The following is a 16,188-nucleotide window of genomic DNA, read 5'->3' as shown; positions in this document are numbered from 1 at the left end:
CTATATAAAATCAGTTTTTAATTATGATCATTACTGATACTGTCTTTAAAACAGACTCTTTAGGGTTCTTGAGGATTTCTGTTTTTAGATCACTTGTAAAGCATTGCCAATTTAGACAACCTATAATCAGATAAGGACATATAGCAGAAGGCTGATTGAGGACTTGCTGACTTGTAAGATGAAAAGGATCTCTGTGACAACTTTTCTGGGCCTCAGTTTGCTCATCTGTAATATGAGCAAGGTTGGACAAGATGGCTTCTAATGGCCTTTTCAGCTCTAAATCCGAGTTTGTTTGAAAAACATCAGACATTTGGTATAGAATGGAAAAGACCATAAAGTATCTCTTCCAGCCTCCTACCTGCACAGTAATAACTCTTAACATTGTATGTTTAACGTTGTCTGTGCTTGAACATCCCAGTGCTGAGGAGCTCACTACATTCCACTGTTGGAACAGCTCAGAAATCTGCACTCCTACAGCTTCCGCCCAGTCAAACCATGTCAGAGCTGCAGGGCCCAGTTCATGTCACAGGGGAGAAAATAGGATTAGAGAAAGGGAAATCATTTTCCCAAGATCCCCCCGGGAAGTGGGAGACCTGGGACTAAAACTCGGATCTGACATCTTCAGCTCCACCGCCCGCTGGGCACATCCAGGTCACTGGACTTGGTTTTCTCTAGTCATTTGGCACAACAAATACTAGGTGACCTTTTCTCCCTACATCTCTGTGTGGCTACTTAGGGTCCTGGGCACACTTCCCAGGGGTGGGGGTGGGGGCGGGGCACAATGCCCCCAGGCCGCCATCCAGAGGCCCTTCCTTGCTAGGCCACAAGTGTCCCCAGGGCCGTTCCTCCCAACAGGGTTTGCAGCCGCGCAGCGGTGTAGGGGCCCCCCTTGTTCTGTGTGGCCCCTGATCCCACGTCCCTGCTGAGACTTAAGACAGACTCCCCAAGGGCCCCCGCAGGGATGCCGGGGGTGGGCCTCGGTCCCCTTCTCTGCCCAGGGGCCCGCTTGTCCCCAAGTACCAGGGCTAGACGAGGCCGACCCCGCCTCCCGTAGGCCCGGCCCGATGTTCACCATCCCGAGGCTGGGCGTGTGCCTGGCCCCTGAACCCTTCGGGCGAGGCCTGGCCTGCCTGGCCGCCTGCCACGTTCTACCTCCTTCATCTGCCCTAACTGGGCACCACCGGCCACGGGGCAAAAAGGGCGCGAGGGAAGACCCCTAGAGCCGTTGAGGCCGTTATGGCCGTTAGGGACACGAGGCACGTGGGACGAGTCTGGGCGTCTGATTGGTTGGTCCCGACAGAAAAGGGCGGGGTTCGGGCGGAAGCGGGTCGACTCCTTCTGCACCCGTTTCCTTCCGGTCGAGGCGTGAGGCACGAGGCCCGGCGAAAGAGAGAGGGAAGGAGGGAGGGGGCGGGGTCCGCGGTGAGTGACTGCTCGGCGGCCCTCTCACGCTCGCCCCGCCGGCTCCGCCCTCCGCGCTCGGTTACGCCCGAAGCGAAGCTCCAGGGTTGCTGCGGCTGCCGCGGGAGGAGGGTGCCTGGTGCGGCGGTGGGAGCCGAGCGAGGCTGCACCATGGGCCGGCTGCTGCGCGCCGCCCTCCTGCTGGCCTGGGGTGAGCGTCCGGGGCCTGCGGGCACGATGTCGGGGAGGCCTGAGGAAGAGAAGGGGGGAGGGGAAAGTGAGAGGGGGAGGGTGGGTGACAGACAGGGTGCTGATGGACAGCGCCCGCGTGTGTGTGTGAACCGTGTGTATGTGCGTGCGTGGGGGGGGGGGGTGTGTGAGACACGCTGCTGGACAGAGCCTGCGTGGCCTCTATGTGTGCCACGCTATGTGTGCGTACGCGCGCGCTCGTGTGACACTGCTGTGCGGGGCGGTGTGCGTGTTGTGTGCGTGTGTGACACTGCTGTGCGGCTCTACGGGGTGTGTGTGACACTGCTGTGCGGGGTTGTGTTGTGTGCGTGTGTGACACGCTGCTCTACGGGGTGTGTGTGACACTGCTGTGCGGGGTTGTGTTGTGTGCGTGTGTGACACGCTGCTCTACGGGGTGTGTGTGACACTGCTGTGCGGGGTTGTGTTGTGTGCGTGTGTGACACGCTGCTCTACGGGGTGTGTGTGTGTGTGTGTGTGTGTGACACGCTGCCCTAGGCCTACGGGGTGTGTGTGTGTTGTGTGCGAGTGTGACACGCTGCTGGACAGCTCCCGGGTGTGAGGGGGCAGCCAGACAACCTGCCCTGCTGGTTCTAGGTACGTGTACACGGTTGGGGGGAGGGGGTCAGTCACGCCTGTGAGGCTTCCCGCAGGGGGTGTGCGGGTGTCTCTACCCCTGGACAGCTCCCAGGTGGCGCCCCGCACAGTGAGAGGTGTGTATCAGTGGGTCTGTGTGGCTGACGTGCTCCTGGATAACGCTCTTGTAGCTTCACACAAAGTGTGTGCAGCTGGCGCTGCTGGACAGGTCCGTTTGCCCTGACTTGGGGATGTTGCGTGTTTACTAGCCAGCCGTGTGTGTGTGTGTGTGTGTGTGTGTGTGTGTGTGTGTGTGTGTGTGTACGTGAGATAGACATGCTTTGGAGACATGCTGCGCATCATGCACGCTCCCTAGTGATTTTGACCCAGTGACACCAGGGTGTGATTGTATGTGAGGAACAGACATGCTGCTGGACAGCTCCTGGTTCAGCAACCGCTCCTGGGTGTGGGGTGAATGCATGAGAAAAGAGACAGTTAGTTCTGTGGTTTTGACACCATGGAGAAGCAAGTGGGGTGTGACATAGTGGCTTGTACCTAGTAGGTGTGAATGCTAGGTGCTTAGTAACTATTGATTGAATTGAACTGAATAACTATTGAATTTAGTAGCCATACAAGTGTGTAGAAATATGTGGCAGTGAGAAATATGTATCAGTGAGTGATATATAAAGTGTCACCTTGGCCTTATATTCGTGTGATGTTTTACAATTTTCAGTGTGTTCACATACATTATCTCACTTGCTCTTCAGGACAGTCTTCTGAGGTATCACATTTTTATAGATGAGAAAACTAAGACTCATACAGGTTAAATGTCTTGTCACAGGGCTGGTTAGTATTTGAGCTGGGGTGAGATCTCAGATGAGATTTCTAACTCTCAATCTGTTATTGTTTTTGTTACATCACATTATCTCATCCATTGAAGGATAGTTCCTATATGATTACTACACAAGGGTGAAGGATGTATATGTGCATGTATTTGTGTTACAGACACTATTGAATCTTATGTAGCTCCTACCAGAACAATTAGGAATGTATGATTCTGTCAGACAGACACTACTGTACAGTCTGACATGGTTATCATACAAGTGTATAAAGGTGTGCTTGTGTATGTCATAAATGGTGTTGAATAATTATTTTACAGTACGTGCTGCTCAAGTCCTCTTTGTATCCCTGTACTGACCACAGACTGTCCCCTGGCTTAGCCAATGAAGACTCTGCAGAAATGTAAAGCAGAGTAGAATAACTTATTCCCTGTTTTCCCTTGGGATCCTGTCATCCTGACTTAATGGTAGTGTTCTTTCACTGCCTTATTTTGTACCCGCACTCAGAGACCTCCTAAGGAAACTGATGTATTTGTCACTGTACGTCTATTAAAAAGGTGCTTAGAATGAACTGGATTTCAGAAGCACTGACAGAAAAACAAAACTAGGTAGTTATTTATTTCTCAGGGTTGACTGCTGGAGCCAAGAGCTGATTACTGGGACTGAATTTGAAATCTGGGAATGAGCTGGGCAATTTCTATGGGGTATACCTCCTCCTCTTTCCTGTCTGGGATGATCAGTTAGATATTCAGCTCTTTGGGGTCATTACCTTGAAGAAATCTGCATGGGATCATAGTATGATCAAAGATCCAGAAGGAACCTCAGAGGCCATCTAGTTCATCCATACTTGCACAAAGTCACCTCAAGTATCAGAGGCAGAATTTGAACTCAGGACCTCTGACTCTAGAGTCAAGTGTTCTTTCCATTGTACCAATGTCCTTTCTGGCAGCTTCTTTTTCTCTACCCAGTCTGATTGCCAAGTATCATAAAGTAAATCATTAAAAAAAATCATAGAGTAAAAAAAATTAAAAGTGCTTGGGGATAAAGAAAACAAACTATTCAGAGTGAAATCCTGAAATATGAAGTAGGGTGTGGCCTTAATTAAGGCAGATTAATTGTTAAATGTGAAAGTAATTATACTTAGAATGGTTAGGCCTGTGCTACTATTTTGGTGTAATCTTATTGTAGACATATTTGAAGAGAAAGGACTCCCATCTAATTATCTAAATAATTATGTACTGTCAAGGTCTTTGAAAATATCAAGGTCTATATAAAGGCAAAATAGTCATCATAGAAGGAAAATAAGCAAAGAAAGTGGGATGCTTCCTGGAGAACATCAGCCAAAACCAGGGATGAAAAACCAGGAAAACAGATTCTCTTACACACACACACACACGCACACACACACGCACGCACACACACACACTTTTCATTCAAGTTGTTCAAAGCTTCTAGTTATTTCAACATATTCAGAAGAGATAGGAAAGAAAACAGGAAAGGAGAGATATGTAGTAGAGAAACTGACTCTCCTTTCTTCACAGATGAAGGAACTGGGTCAAAGAGAAGGAAGTGACTGGACTGAGCCTCCACCTGAGTCAAGAATGGAACAGAAAATAGTGCCCACAAGTACTTCAGTGGCACATTCTGTCCTGAATGCTCTATACAGGATCCAATGATCATAAAAATAATGGAATTTCTAGAGTTGAAAAGAACCTCAGGGGTTATCAAGTCCAACACATGACTGAAATTCCTGCTTCAATATCCCTCACAAATGGCAATTCACTGTTACACAAATAATTTCCAGAGATGGCAAACCTAGTGCCCACCAAGGCAGTCTGTTCCACTTTTGGGTAGCTCTAATGATTAGGAAGCTTTGTACTCATACTTAGCTGAAATCTATCTCTAATTTTCTGCCACTGCTTCTTGTTCTGCTTTCTAGGGCCAAGCAAAACAAATCTAATCCTACTTCACATGTGAACGCTTCAAATATTGAAGACAACTATATATCATGTTGCCCCCTAGTTTTATCTTCTTCAGGGTAGAAATCCTCAATGTCTTCAGTGTCTCCTTGTTTCTTGGTTTCCAGTTTCTCCACTAGCCTAATCACTCACTTCATAATGTGTCACAGTTTGTCAATACCTTTCTTTAAGTATTTTATCCAGAACAGAATGCATCCTTCCTGTGTCATCTGACCAAGGAAAATCACAATGGAAATATCAACTTCTTTGCTCTAGACATTTCTCTTAATGTAGCCTCAGATTTTTACGCTTTTCTTTTTATTGTTTTGGTCACAACTTCACACTGTTGACCAATAATAAACTTGCAGTCCACTAAAGCCTCCAGGTCCTTTTGGATGAAATATTGTCTTAACATCTTCCTCCCATGCTATACACCTGTACAGTGAAGTTTTAAACAATTCCCTTTATTTGTTTTTAGTATGAACTTCACAAACATCAAAGAAAAGATCATTTCCTCTACATGGTAGAGCAAAAAAAGAAGATTGTGTATGAAATGTGTAATTGAGTTTTTAACTGAAGTATAGGACTTTTATGTTTATTCCTTTTAATTTTATTAAATGAAATTTGTATCAGCCTATAAAAAGCTTTCTAGATCCTATTTCTATCATCCAACATGTTATTTTTCTCTTATTTACATACTGAATGAACATACCATCTTATACCTTCACCCAAGTCATTGGTAAAAATGTTAAATTGAATAGTGCCAGGCATATAGTGCTTGTGTCCTTGCGCTAGAAATAGCCCTCCAGGTTGACCTTAATACATTAATATCTTTGGGTCTGCTCATTGAATCAATTCCAAACCCACCCAATGAAGGATCACTCAGTTCATATCTTTTTCTTTTATCTGCCAGCCAGACTTCCTAGAAAGATGGGGAAAACAAATGACTCTTCCTCATTTATCCATTAGTCATTTCACAAGCATCTGTTGAATGGCTATTGTGTGCTAGGCCCTATGCTAGGCACTGAGGAAGATATAAAGAAAAGAAGTTTACAATCCAATGGAAGAAATATGATTTGTTTGAAAACAGCTAATGCAATGTATAGTATCCTAAATTTAAAAAAAAATAGTTATATCAAAATATTTTTGGATTACTAAGGATGAAGAGACAACTTTGGGTTGCTAAGATTGCATGGAAGAGTTCTTGGAGGAGGTAGGTACCTTTAAGAAATGTACCTGAAATGGGTGTGCAGTAGTTAATTTCCCCTACCCTTAATCCCCTCCCAACAAGTTTGCCTAGTTTTCCTTAAAAAGTTGTAAAAATTGCTTTCAAGATGTAATTGGCTTGTTGAATACAAGCTTAAGTCATTGATGTAGCTACCTGGTCACTTGAGTATAAAACTTTCAGGACATGAAGGTCCTTTCTCTGGCTTGTGACTACAGACTGTCAGCATGAACCACACTGGGGAAGCTGTGTCCAAGTGAACTAATGCTTTATTTTGGATGAACTCTGTTCCTTGCTCTGACTGGCCTTCTCCTGTTAAAGCTAAGGAAATTTCTTTTTGCTAACTGTTAGACAGATTACAAGTCTCATTTTATTTCAGTTTTAGATCCAAACTACCAGGAAATTAGTCTGAATCAGGTCCATGAGCTAAGGTATATAAGCAGGAAAGTGTAGTATGCATTTGGGGCACGTGAAGTGGTCCGATTTTACTGGACAGGATTTCTTTAAAGGAAGATGAGACTGGTGAAAGGTAGGTTGAGGAAAGATTGTTCGGAGAATTGAGTGTCAGATCAAGGGGTCTGAACTTTGTTCTGTAGGCAAGCAGGTAGCCATCGACAGTTTTGTTATTTTCCATTTACACTTTGTAGATCTTGTTCCTGACTTTTCTTATTTTACTTTCTTTCAATTTATTTAAGTCTTCTTGTGCTTCTCTGAATTTTTTGCTTTCACTGTTTCTTATGGTATTAATAATATTCCATTGTGTTCATGTGCCACAATTCATTAGTCACAATAGTCCCTAAAGTATGCATATACTATGAATATTTTGGTGTTTATAGAACAATTCTTTCTATCTTTGACTATATATATTGTATATATATATTTGTATATACATATGTATATATAATTTCTCTGTATAAATATGAGATATATTTATTATGTGATCATGATTATAATATAACATCATATATATTACATATAGTTATAGAGATATATTTGTTGTTCATATATAAGTAATTTTGTATTTTTATATTATAGTATTATACTATATTATAGTAAATAATATATAATGTATACAATATATAATGGTATATATGATATTAATTATATAGTATACATATATATCTAATAATAGGATATCTTAGTTAAAAGGGAAATTTTAGTCACTTTTTGGCACGGTTTCAAATTGCATTCTAGAGTAGTTGAACCATTTAAAGCCCTTCAACAACAGCTGTCTTCTGCGCTCCCTCCAACACTGATTATTTCCATTGTTTGTCATCTTTGCCAATTTGCTGAATATAAGGTAGAATCTCAAGTTGTTTTGATTTGCATTTTTCTGATTATTAGTAATTTCTCTACTTTATGCCTGTAATTCTCCTGTCACTTTCTTCTAAGCTTGATTCGGTCGAGTTCCCAATGTCATCATTGCTTTCTCCAAAGTTGCCAGTGATTTCTTAATTGCCAAAGCTGGTGGCTTTTTCTTAGTCTTCATATTTCTTAATCTCTCTGCACCGTTTGACACAGTTGATCACCTTCTAGATCAGGGGTGGGGAACCTGCAGCCTTGAAGCCACATGCAGCCTTCTAGGTCCTTCGGTGGGACCTTTTGCTGAGTCCAGGTTTTACAGAACAAATCCTTTTATGAAGGGGATTTGTTCTGTGAAGTTTGAATTCAGTCAAAGCGCTGCACTTGAGGACCTAGAGGGCCACATATGTCCTCGAGGCCCCAGGTTCCCCACCCCTGGTGCTCTCTCCTCTCCAGGTTTTCAGGACACTGTACCCTCTTCTCCTCCTATTGATATGACTGTTCCTTCTGATTTCTTTTGCTGAAGTGTGTATGTCATGCCCACTAAGCATGACTGTCTCATTAGGGTCTCTTCTGGACTTCTCTTTTCATCCTGTACTATCTATGTATGCTATTTAGTGATCTCATCAGTTCCCATAGGTTCTGTTTCTATGAAGATGATTCAGAGATCTGAATATCCAGTCCTAGTATCTTTCCTGAGCTCTAGTTTTTCATTACCTCAAATTGGATGCCCTGTAGACATCTCAAACTCAATATATACAAAACAGAACTCATTAATTTTACATCCAAACCCTCCTTTCTTTTGAACTTCTCTATTATAATTGGGGGTGTCACCATCTTTTTTAGTTACTCAAGTTGGCAACTTGGTGGCATTCTCAACTCCTCACTCTCAATATACATTTCCAATCTGTTGCCAAAACTAGTTATTTGTACCTTCAAAACTTCTCTCCTAGAGCTTCAGCTTCTCTTCTCTCCACTCCTGCTTCCCCAGAGATGATGAGGACTTAGTTCAAGCCCTCATCATCTCTTGTTTAGACTATTGCAATAGTTTTCTAATTGGTCTCTCTGCCTATAGCCTCTTTCCCCTTCAATCCACTTCTAGCTGCCAACTAGATATTCCTAAACTTCTGGACCTTAAGCATAGGTATGGCTTTGTCATATACACACCCTACCCCACCCGCATTAACTTTAATGGCTATTACCTCCACAATCAAATTTAAAATCCTTTGTCTTTATAACCTGTGTATCTTGGGTCTATTTCTCTATATCTATTAGAGTATAAGATCTTTGAGGACATGGATTTTTCTTTTTGCTTTTCTTTGTATCCTGAATGCTTAGCACATAATACACTCTAAATGTATGCTGACTGAAAGTATGAATATTATGTACTGCTTGCCTTTTTAAAAGTATATTTCAAATTTAATAAGGTAATACTCACACCATCCTGCTTGTCTGCATCCCCTTCTGAGTTTTCTTCTATTCTGTGCATTTAAAATTGTCTCACTAATGTTTTTTTCTTAATTTTCTTGAGTCATTTTCAGCCCCGTAATCCCCCTCACAATCCTATTACCTGCAGAAAATGACAGACTTCCCTTGTAAAAAATACATACAGTCAAACAAAAACAATCTACACATTAGCCAGTATATGAAAACGTTTCTTATTCTGCATTTACAATGGATCTCACCTCAAGAGGTGGCAAATATGGTTTAAATTTTTCTTCCAGAGTTTTGATTGGTCAGAGTTCTTAAGTCTTTCAATATTATCTTCCTTTACAGTATTATGTTTATTGTTCTCCTCTTTCTTGTCACTTTCCCAGGATTCTCTGAATCTCTCTCTTTTATAATTTCTTAATAATTCTTGCATGCTTTCATATATATGATTTGTTATCCATTTGATGGACATTACCCATTTGGTGGGTACCTACTTTATTTCTAGTCCTTTGTTTCAACAAAGAGTGCTGCCATAAAATTTTTGAAATTATGGATCTTTTGCCCTTTTCTTTGATCCCTTTGAGAAGTATACCTAGTAGTAGTATAACTGGATCATAGAATATGCACAATTTAGTGATTTTTGGAGTATTGTTCCAAATTGTTTTTCAGAATGGCTAAACCAATTCAAGGCTCCACAACAATGGATTAGTGTAGCTGTCATCCTATAGCTGCTCTGACAATTGTCATTTTCCTTTTTTGTCATCTTTGCCTATGTGAAGTGGAACCTCAGAGTGGTTTTAATTTATATTTCTCTTATTATTAGTAATGCAGAGCAGTCTTTCTCTATGGTTGTTGACAACTTGAATTTCTTATGAGAACAGTTCCTATTCTTTGACCACTTGTGTGTGTGTGTGTTTGTCCTTCATTGCTGATGAAGACCATGCCATCAGAGAAATGATGACATGACTTGCACTTGACTTTGTTTTGAGTGAGGGAGGGCTGTGTAGGTCACCAGCCTCACTTCTCCTCCACAGCCATCTGGATCCAGTGACCAGATATTCATCAGGATGACTGGAGACGACCCAGGATGAGGCAATTGGGGTTAAGTGACTTGCCCAAGGTCACATAGCTAGTGAGTGTCATGTGTCTGAGATGAGATTTGAACTCAGATCCTCCTGACTCCTGCACTGGTGCTCTATCCACTGCACCACCTAGTTGCCCCTTTGACCACTTATATATTGGGGAATGATTCTTGTTGGAGTAACAGTTCTCATAATAGTCATAGGATCATAATTTAGAGGTTAAAGGGACTCTAGAGGTCATCTTGTCCAATTCCCTCATTTTTTTTTAAAGTTTAAAACAACTTTTTGAGATGAAACAGGGCCAGGATTTGAATCCAAAGCACTCTTTCTACTATATATACCTTACTTCCTTATTTATTGTCCATATTCCCCTCATGTGCCTATTGCTTTTCCCTAAAGACTGGTGCAAGGAAAATAAAGATCTTTATCACACATCTTTCAAGGAATTACTGCTCAGGTATGCCTAGGACCTTTAAAATCATCCAATATGTAGTTATTGCAAGTTTTCCCCTTTGATATTTAGCTCAGAGTTTCAGCAGAATGACTTACCTGGAGGATCTTGGATTACTGTGTCCAAATGCCCCCCAAAAGGGGAGAACTCATTCTGGGTGACTCCAGAGAGCAAAAGTAAGATACGGAAGGAACAGTTAAAAGCCAGATTTTGGCTCAGGATAATGAAGCACACCACTGAGTTGATTTTGCTTCTGTTTTATTGAACATTGTGCTCCAGATTTAATTTCCGTTTGCTTGATTCCTTGCCCCTGGATGATAGTTGTTCTACAAAAAGTAGTCCTGGTGTCCAGGTAGTTGGGGTAGTAATGGTACTCATTTATCCTGGAAGCCCCAGTAAGACCAGCACTGAAGAGAGGAATGGGGGTGGGGGATTGGAGGGAGGGAACAGAGAGAGGCAGAGAGAGATGGATAAAGCGCTTATTATATACCAGAAAGGCAGGTAGGTGGGACACTGGACCTGGAGACAGAAAAGACCCAAGTTCAAATCCAGCCTCAGATACTAGTTATGTGACTCTGGGCAAGTTGCTTCTGTTTTCTTAGTTTCTTCAGCTGCAAAATGGGGATGATAGCATCTACCACACTGGGTCATCGTGAGGATCAAATGAGGATCAAATCTGGGAGGCACTTAGCACGGTGGCTGGCACATGGTTGCCACTTTATAGATACTTATTGTCTTCCCTGTTTCCCTACCAGGTACCCAGGTACTCTGCTAAGTGCTGAGGGCACCGAAGCAAGGCAATCTCTGCCTTAAGGGAGCTTACGTTCTAACAGGGGAAGACAGAAATCCAAGGGGAGCTAGAAGAGAGAAGGTGGAGGAGAATGAGAAAAAGGGGAAGGAAAGGAGGATACCCACCAAGCGCAAGGCTGTCTATCTTTGTCCCCCAGTGCTAAAATAACTTTTATTCCTCCTTTCTTTCTCTTTTAGTGGCTAGGATTAGATCAGAGATGTCTTAGCATGGAAGAGAAAAAGCTAACCATACATATACAGCTATTTCTACAAAGGCAGGAACTGGACCCTCTGGGATATGGCAGGGGTATGCTGGAGCCAGCTCAAACTGACTTATGGGCAGATTGTTAAATTTGTGATATGGGCATTTAGAGCTCCGAAATTGGCAAAAATTATGAACCAGGCTTAGATTTATGTAACAGTAAGCACCCCAACTTACACAGGGGGTTCTACTACCACAGGTTCTTAGATCTGCACTCATAAAAAGAAAGGCAACTTTTGAGAGGTTAACAACTACTTTAATCAACCATATGTATCATTTAGTTAGTTGAAGGACTTGGTGCCCTGAACTTCAAAGAAAATACAGAGAAATTAAAAGTCAACAGATATAGTTTCCTCTGCCTGAATTCAACAGACAGTTGGACCCCAACTGCCTGACCATAGTTACCAGAGAGGGAAGCACGGCATCTGAGTCCTCAAAGCCTGGGGCTGGGGGGGTAGGGGGCAGCCTAGCGTGGCTCATTAGTGGCTTCCAGAGTCCTCATCTGGCACTCAAACCTTATTACAAAAACTAAGCCCCAAAGTAAAACCTCACCCTCAGAGTATTTATACCTTTTTAAGAGCATCCCAACCTTTGAGAACCAGTGCCTCATTAACAAAAGCTGTGGGTGTTCCTACAAATCTTCCCTAATCAAACTCCCCTTAATGAGCAGGCCCATTAATGGGTGGGAAAGATCTTTAATCACATTTACAATACAAATACATATATTGTTTCTAGTTAAAGAAACTCTTTGTTTCTGTACTTTTACTGCTAGTAAAGACTCTTGATTCATAAAGGCAAGATTCAATCTGGCACTTGATTATACTAAGACAAAAACAGCAAAAGATCCTAATTTTACTTGCCATTACAATTTATTGCTTTGGTGATTATCTAGACTTAAGAAAATGATGGAAAAAATGTTAATAATTCAAATTAAACTTAAAAATGTATTGTGGCTGCATTTTTTTTTTTTGAGAACCAATTGTTAGCCATTTACCACTGTACTCTTGGAAGCAGATATGTTTCCAAAAACATGATGATATGGATTCAGAGATGGCATCTGAAGGGAGATCACCCACTAAGGGTTAAAGGGAAAAGAGATATGTAGTGGTGATTAGTGACTCCTAGGAGAGAAATACTCAGACAGCTTTTTGTTGGTTTGACATTAACAATTGATGTCCATCTTCCCAACTTATATATCCAGGACATGATAAAGAATTTTCCAAGACTTCTTGTCTTACCTGGTGACTATTGCTCTTTGCCAGAAATTCAGGTGGGACAAATGGTGCTGCCAGAAGGAATTGAGAACATATTCCTTGAGTTGATGAATTATTTGGCAAGAAGGTGAAGGCCTCAAAGTAATATTTTCCCCACAGATACTAGCTGAAGATTGCCTTTGATAAAGAAAGGCAAATTTGGGAAGTAAACTGCTGATTAAGAGGATGGGGTCTGAGAACACAATTTAGAATTCTCTATGACACTTAAAATAGAAGGGTGATTGGCCTTTGACTAGGGATGGAAATGTACTCAGTGAGAGATGTTAAAATATACGTTCCTGGAGTCTTTAAATCTAATTTAAAGGGTGTTAAATTAAAACAGGAAGAAGGTAAAAACTTACTATGTATCATTCTAGATAACACAGAGTAGCAGCTACAATATGGGAAGAATTACAGTAGAAACGTTTAGTAATTCATAGAAAACAAACTCCAAGAAAGGAGCTAGTAATAAAAATTGACAGCCTAAGATTTTTGCATACAAATGTAGAAGTATGGGTGGTTTCTAGATCTTAATCTAAGGATGCAAGTTTGACCTTAGGTACCACTGAGACGATAAGATAGGAATCAGAACTAGAATATGTCTGGGGATATTAGACTTTCTTCTAAAGGAACAGTTATCTCACCAGCATATTGTTCCAGGCTCTGTATTTAGTGCTGGAGTTGTAAAGAAAAAGCAGGAATGGTCCCTGCCCTCAAAGAACTTAATTCTAATAAGGGAAATAGCATATATAAATGAGAATACACAAGATCAACATAACATAGTTGGAAGGTAACCTTGAAAGGGATGGTACTAGTGGCAGGGAGAGAGGAAGGGTCTCACAGAGGATGTGGTGCTTATAAAAGTCGGGGAATCTACAAGGTGGAGGTGAGGAGGGGGAGCATTCCAGGCATGGGGAACAGTGCAAAGTCACGGAGACAGAAAATGGAGGGTTGCATATGAGGAGAAATAAATTGGCCAGTATGGCTGGCTTGTAGAGAATGTGGAGGGGAATGAGCATATAAGGAAATTGGAAAGCTGGCAAAGGGTCAGGTTATGAAGAGCTTTCAGTGCCAAATTGGATTCTAAAGGTTATAGGGAGTCACTGAAGTTGATTAGGCAGGAAAATTATAAAGTCAGATCGACAACTTCAAGGAAATTACTTTGGAAGCTTAATTTGGAATGGATTGGAGTGGGGAGAGACTTGAGATAGGAAGGGTGGCAGCCCCTGCTGTGTATCAGGGAGGCCCAGGTTACCTTTGGTCCTTACCTTGAAGTTACATCCCCACACACATCATCATACCCAGATTATCTTTAAAGTGGTGGTGAAAGCAGTGAGGAAAACTGCTATTCCTAATCTGATTATGAGATTGGTGATGACTGTAAAGGATGACAAAAAGCACACTTAGAAAAAAGTGATGCTGGGGAAATAACGCAGGTAACCACAGGCATCCTATTGCATTACTCACAGTGACAGTGACAGCACACAGCAGTGAGAAGGGACAACTGCTTATGCCTAGGAGAATGCTCTTTTTGAAAATTATTTTTTTCAGCTTTCAATAATCATTTCCATAAGTTTTGAATTTTCTTCCTCTCCCTCCCGTGTTGCTCCCTGAGATGGCATGTGCTCTTATATGGGTTCTATACATACATTCTTATTAGACACATTTTCACATTAGTCATGTTGCATAGAAGAATTAAAATGAATGGGAGAAACCATGAGAAAAACCAGAACAAAACAAAATATAACTTTGGACTAACAAGGATGAAACAAAAATGATTAACAGGGAATTGAAATCCAGTTTAAACGAGGACAGAAGAATCTAATTGCCTTCAAGGAGTGTCTGAAGAACTACATTGTAGGGCACTGAAGGAATCAATAAGCTTGGTCACTGAGCTACTGGCAGTGATCTTGGAGAGATTGGGAAGAATCAGAGAAGTGCTCCAGGCCTGGATAAAGGACACATGTCTCAATTTTCAAAAAAAGAAAGAGACTAGAGTCCATGAATTAATCTGGTGAGCTTGACTTGAATTCTTTTTTTTTTTTTTACTTCAACTCTTAACAAGGTTCTAGGGTATATTTTACAGTGATTTTTATTTAATATAATATTTTATTTTCTCCCAATTACCTGTAAAAACAATTTAAACATTTTTTTCATATTTTAAGTTCCAAATTCTCTCCCTTCCTCCCCACCCCCTCCACTGAGAGGGTAAGCAATTTGACAAAGGTTATACCTAGGATGTATTATTAAAGAAATAATTTGTTATTATCCATTTATAAATGAAAGCTGTGATCTTTGACAACTTGGTTTCATTGATAGGTCAAGTTGCACTAGCTTAATTTGTTATTTTTAAAAAATGTAACCAGATCAGGAGAATGCTATAGATACACTATACCTAGGTTTCAGCAAAATATTCCAGTCTCATCCTTCCATCACTATCCTTATAGACAAGATACAGAGATGTAGGCTAGATTATTTTACAGTTTAGATGGATTCAGACCTTGTTGGATGACTATCCTTAACAAATAGTCATTAATGCCTTGATAGCAGCTTGAAAGAATGTCTCCACTGGAGTACTCCAGAGATCTGTCCAGAGATTTGTCCTTGAACCAGTTTACATTTTAAAGACAGATGCCACAAAGCTGGAAGGAATAGAGAACACAATGGGTGACAGTCATAGAAAATCCTAAAAAAGTAAACTGGGTAGCATCCAGAGGAGAGCAATTGGGTTGTGAGAGGGCCTTAAGTTTGTACTCTATGAGTATAGGTTAAAGGAATTGGTAGTAGTTAGTCTAGAGAAGAGAATGTGATAGCTGTGTTCAAATATCTGAAGACATGGAAGCAGGGCTAGATTTGTTCTCTTTGGCTGCAGAGGGCAGAACCAGGTGCAAAGTTAGACTTTTTGTCCCTAAAAGCTTCCTTCCAACTCAGATTTTCCAAAACTAGAACAAACCACTGGATGACCACTTATTGAGTGTTTCATAAGAGGAATTCTTTTAATAAAATAGTGATAGTTAGCATTTATGTAGTGCTAAATTTAGACCCAGCGCTATACACTGTGCCGCCAGTGCAGGAATGGACTAGATTGCTAATGAGATCCCTTTCCACTTTAAGATACTGTAATTTTCTGATCGCAACAGACTAGAATTACAGACTTAATCAAAGAAGATATTGTGGAAGGTTGATCAGCAATAAGTTTTTGGAAGGCAGGGATAGTTCTTGCTTTTTCTTTGCATCTCCAGCACTAAGTATAGGACCTGGAACATAGTAAGCACTTATTATACGCCTATGGGTTAACAGTTCCTTTAGAACAAAGTCTAATCTTCCTGAGATGTATTCTAGTTCTGATTCCTGTTGTAGAGCAATAGATTTG

General features: G+C 41.4%; 1 protein-coding gene across 2 annotated transcripts in view; it reads left to right on the top strand.

The window, feature by feature from the left end:
* The first annotated feature begins 1,309 nt into the window (after positions 1-1,309).
* The window catches only part of PODXL2 (podocalyxin like 2), a 37,282-nt gene continuing 22,403 nt past the window's right edge, over positions 1,310-16,188 (top strand). The window contains exon 1 of one of the 2 annotated variants that reach the window (XM_072598328.1): positions 1,310-1,612. In XM_072598328.1, coding sequence (XP_072454429.1) covers positions 1,573-1,612 — 40 coding nt within the window. In that variant the 5' untranslated portion in view covers positions 1,310-1,572. The remainder of the gene's footprint in view (positions 1,613-16,188) is intronic. The other variant, XM_072598327.1, reaches the window with a different exon arrangement.

This window comes from Notamacropus eugenii, chromosome 3 (assembly GCF_028372415.1).
Source record: "Notamacropus eugenii isolate mMacEug1 chromosome 3, mMacEug1.pri_v2, whole genome shotgun sequence".
NCBI classification, from domain to species: Eukaryota; Metazoa; Chordata; class Mammalia; order Diprotodontia; family Macropodidae; genus Notamacropus; species Notamacropus eugenii.
Note: the sequence above shows the minus strand (reverse complement) of the source record. Positions and strands in the feature narration are given on the sequence as shown.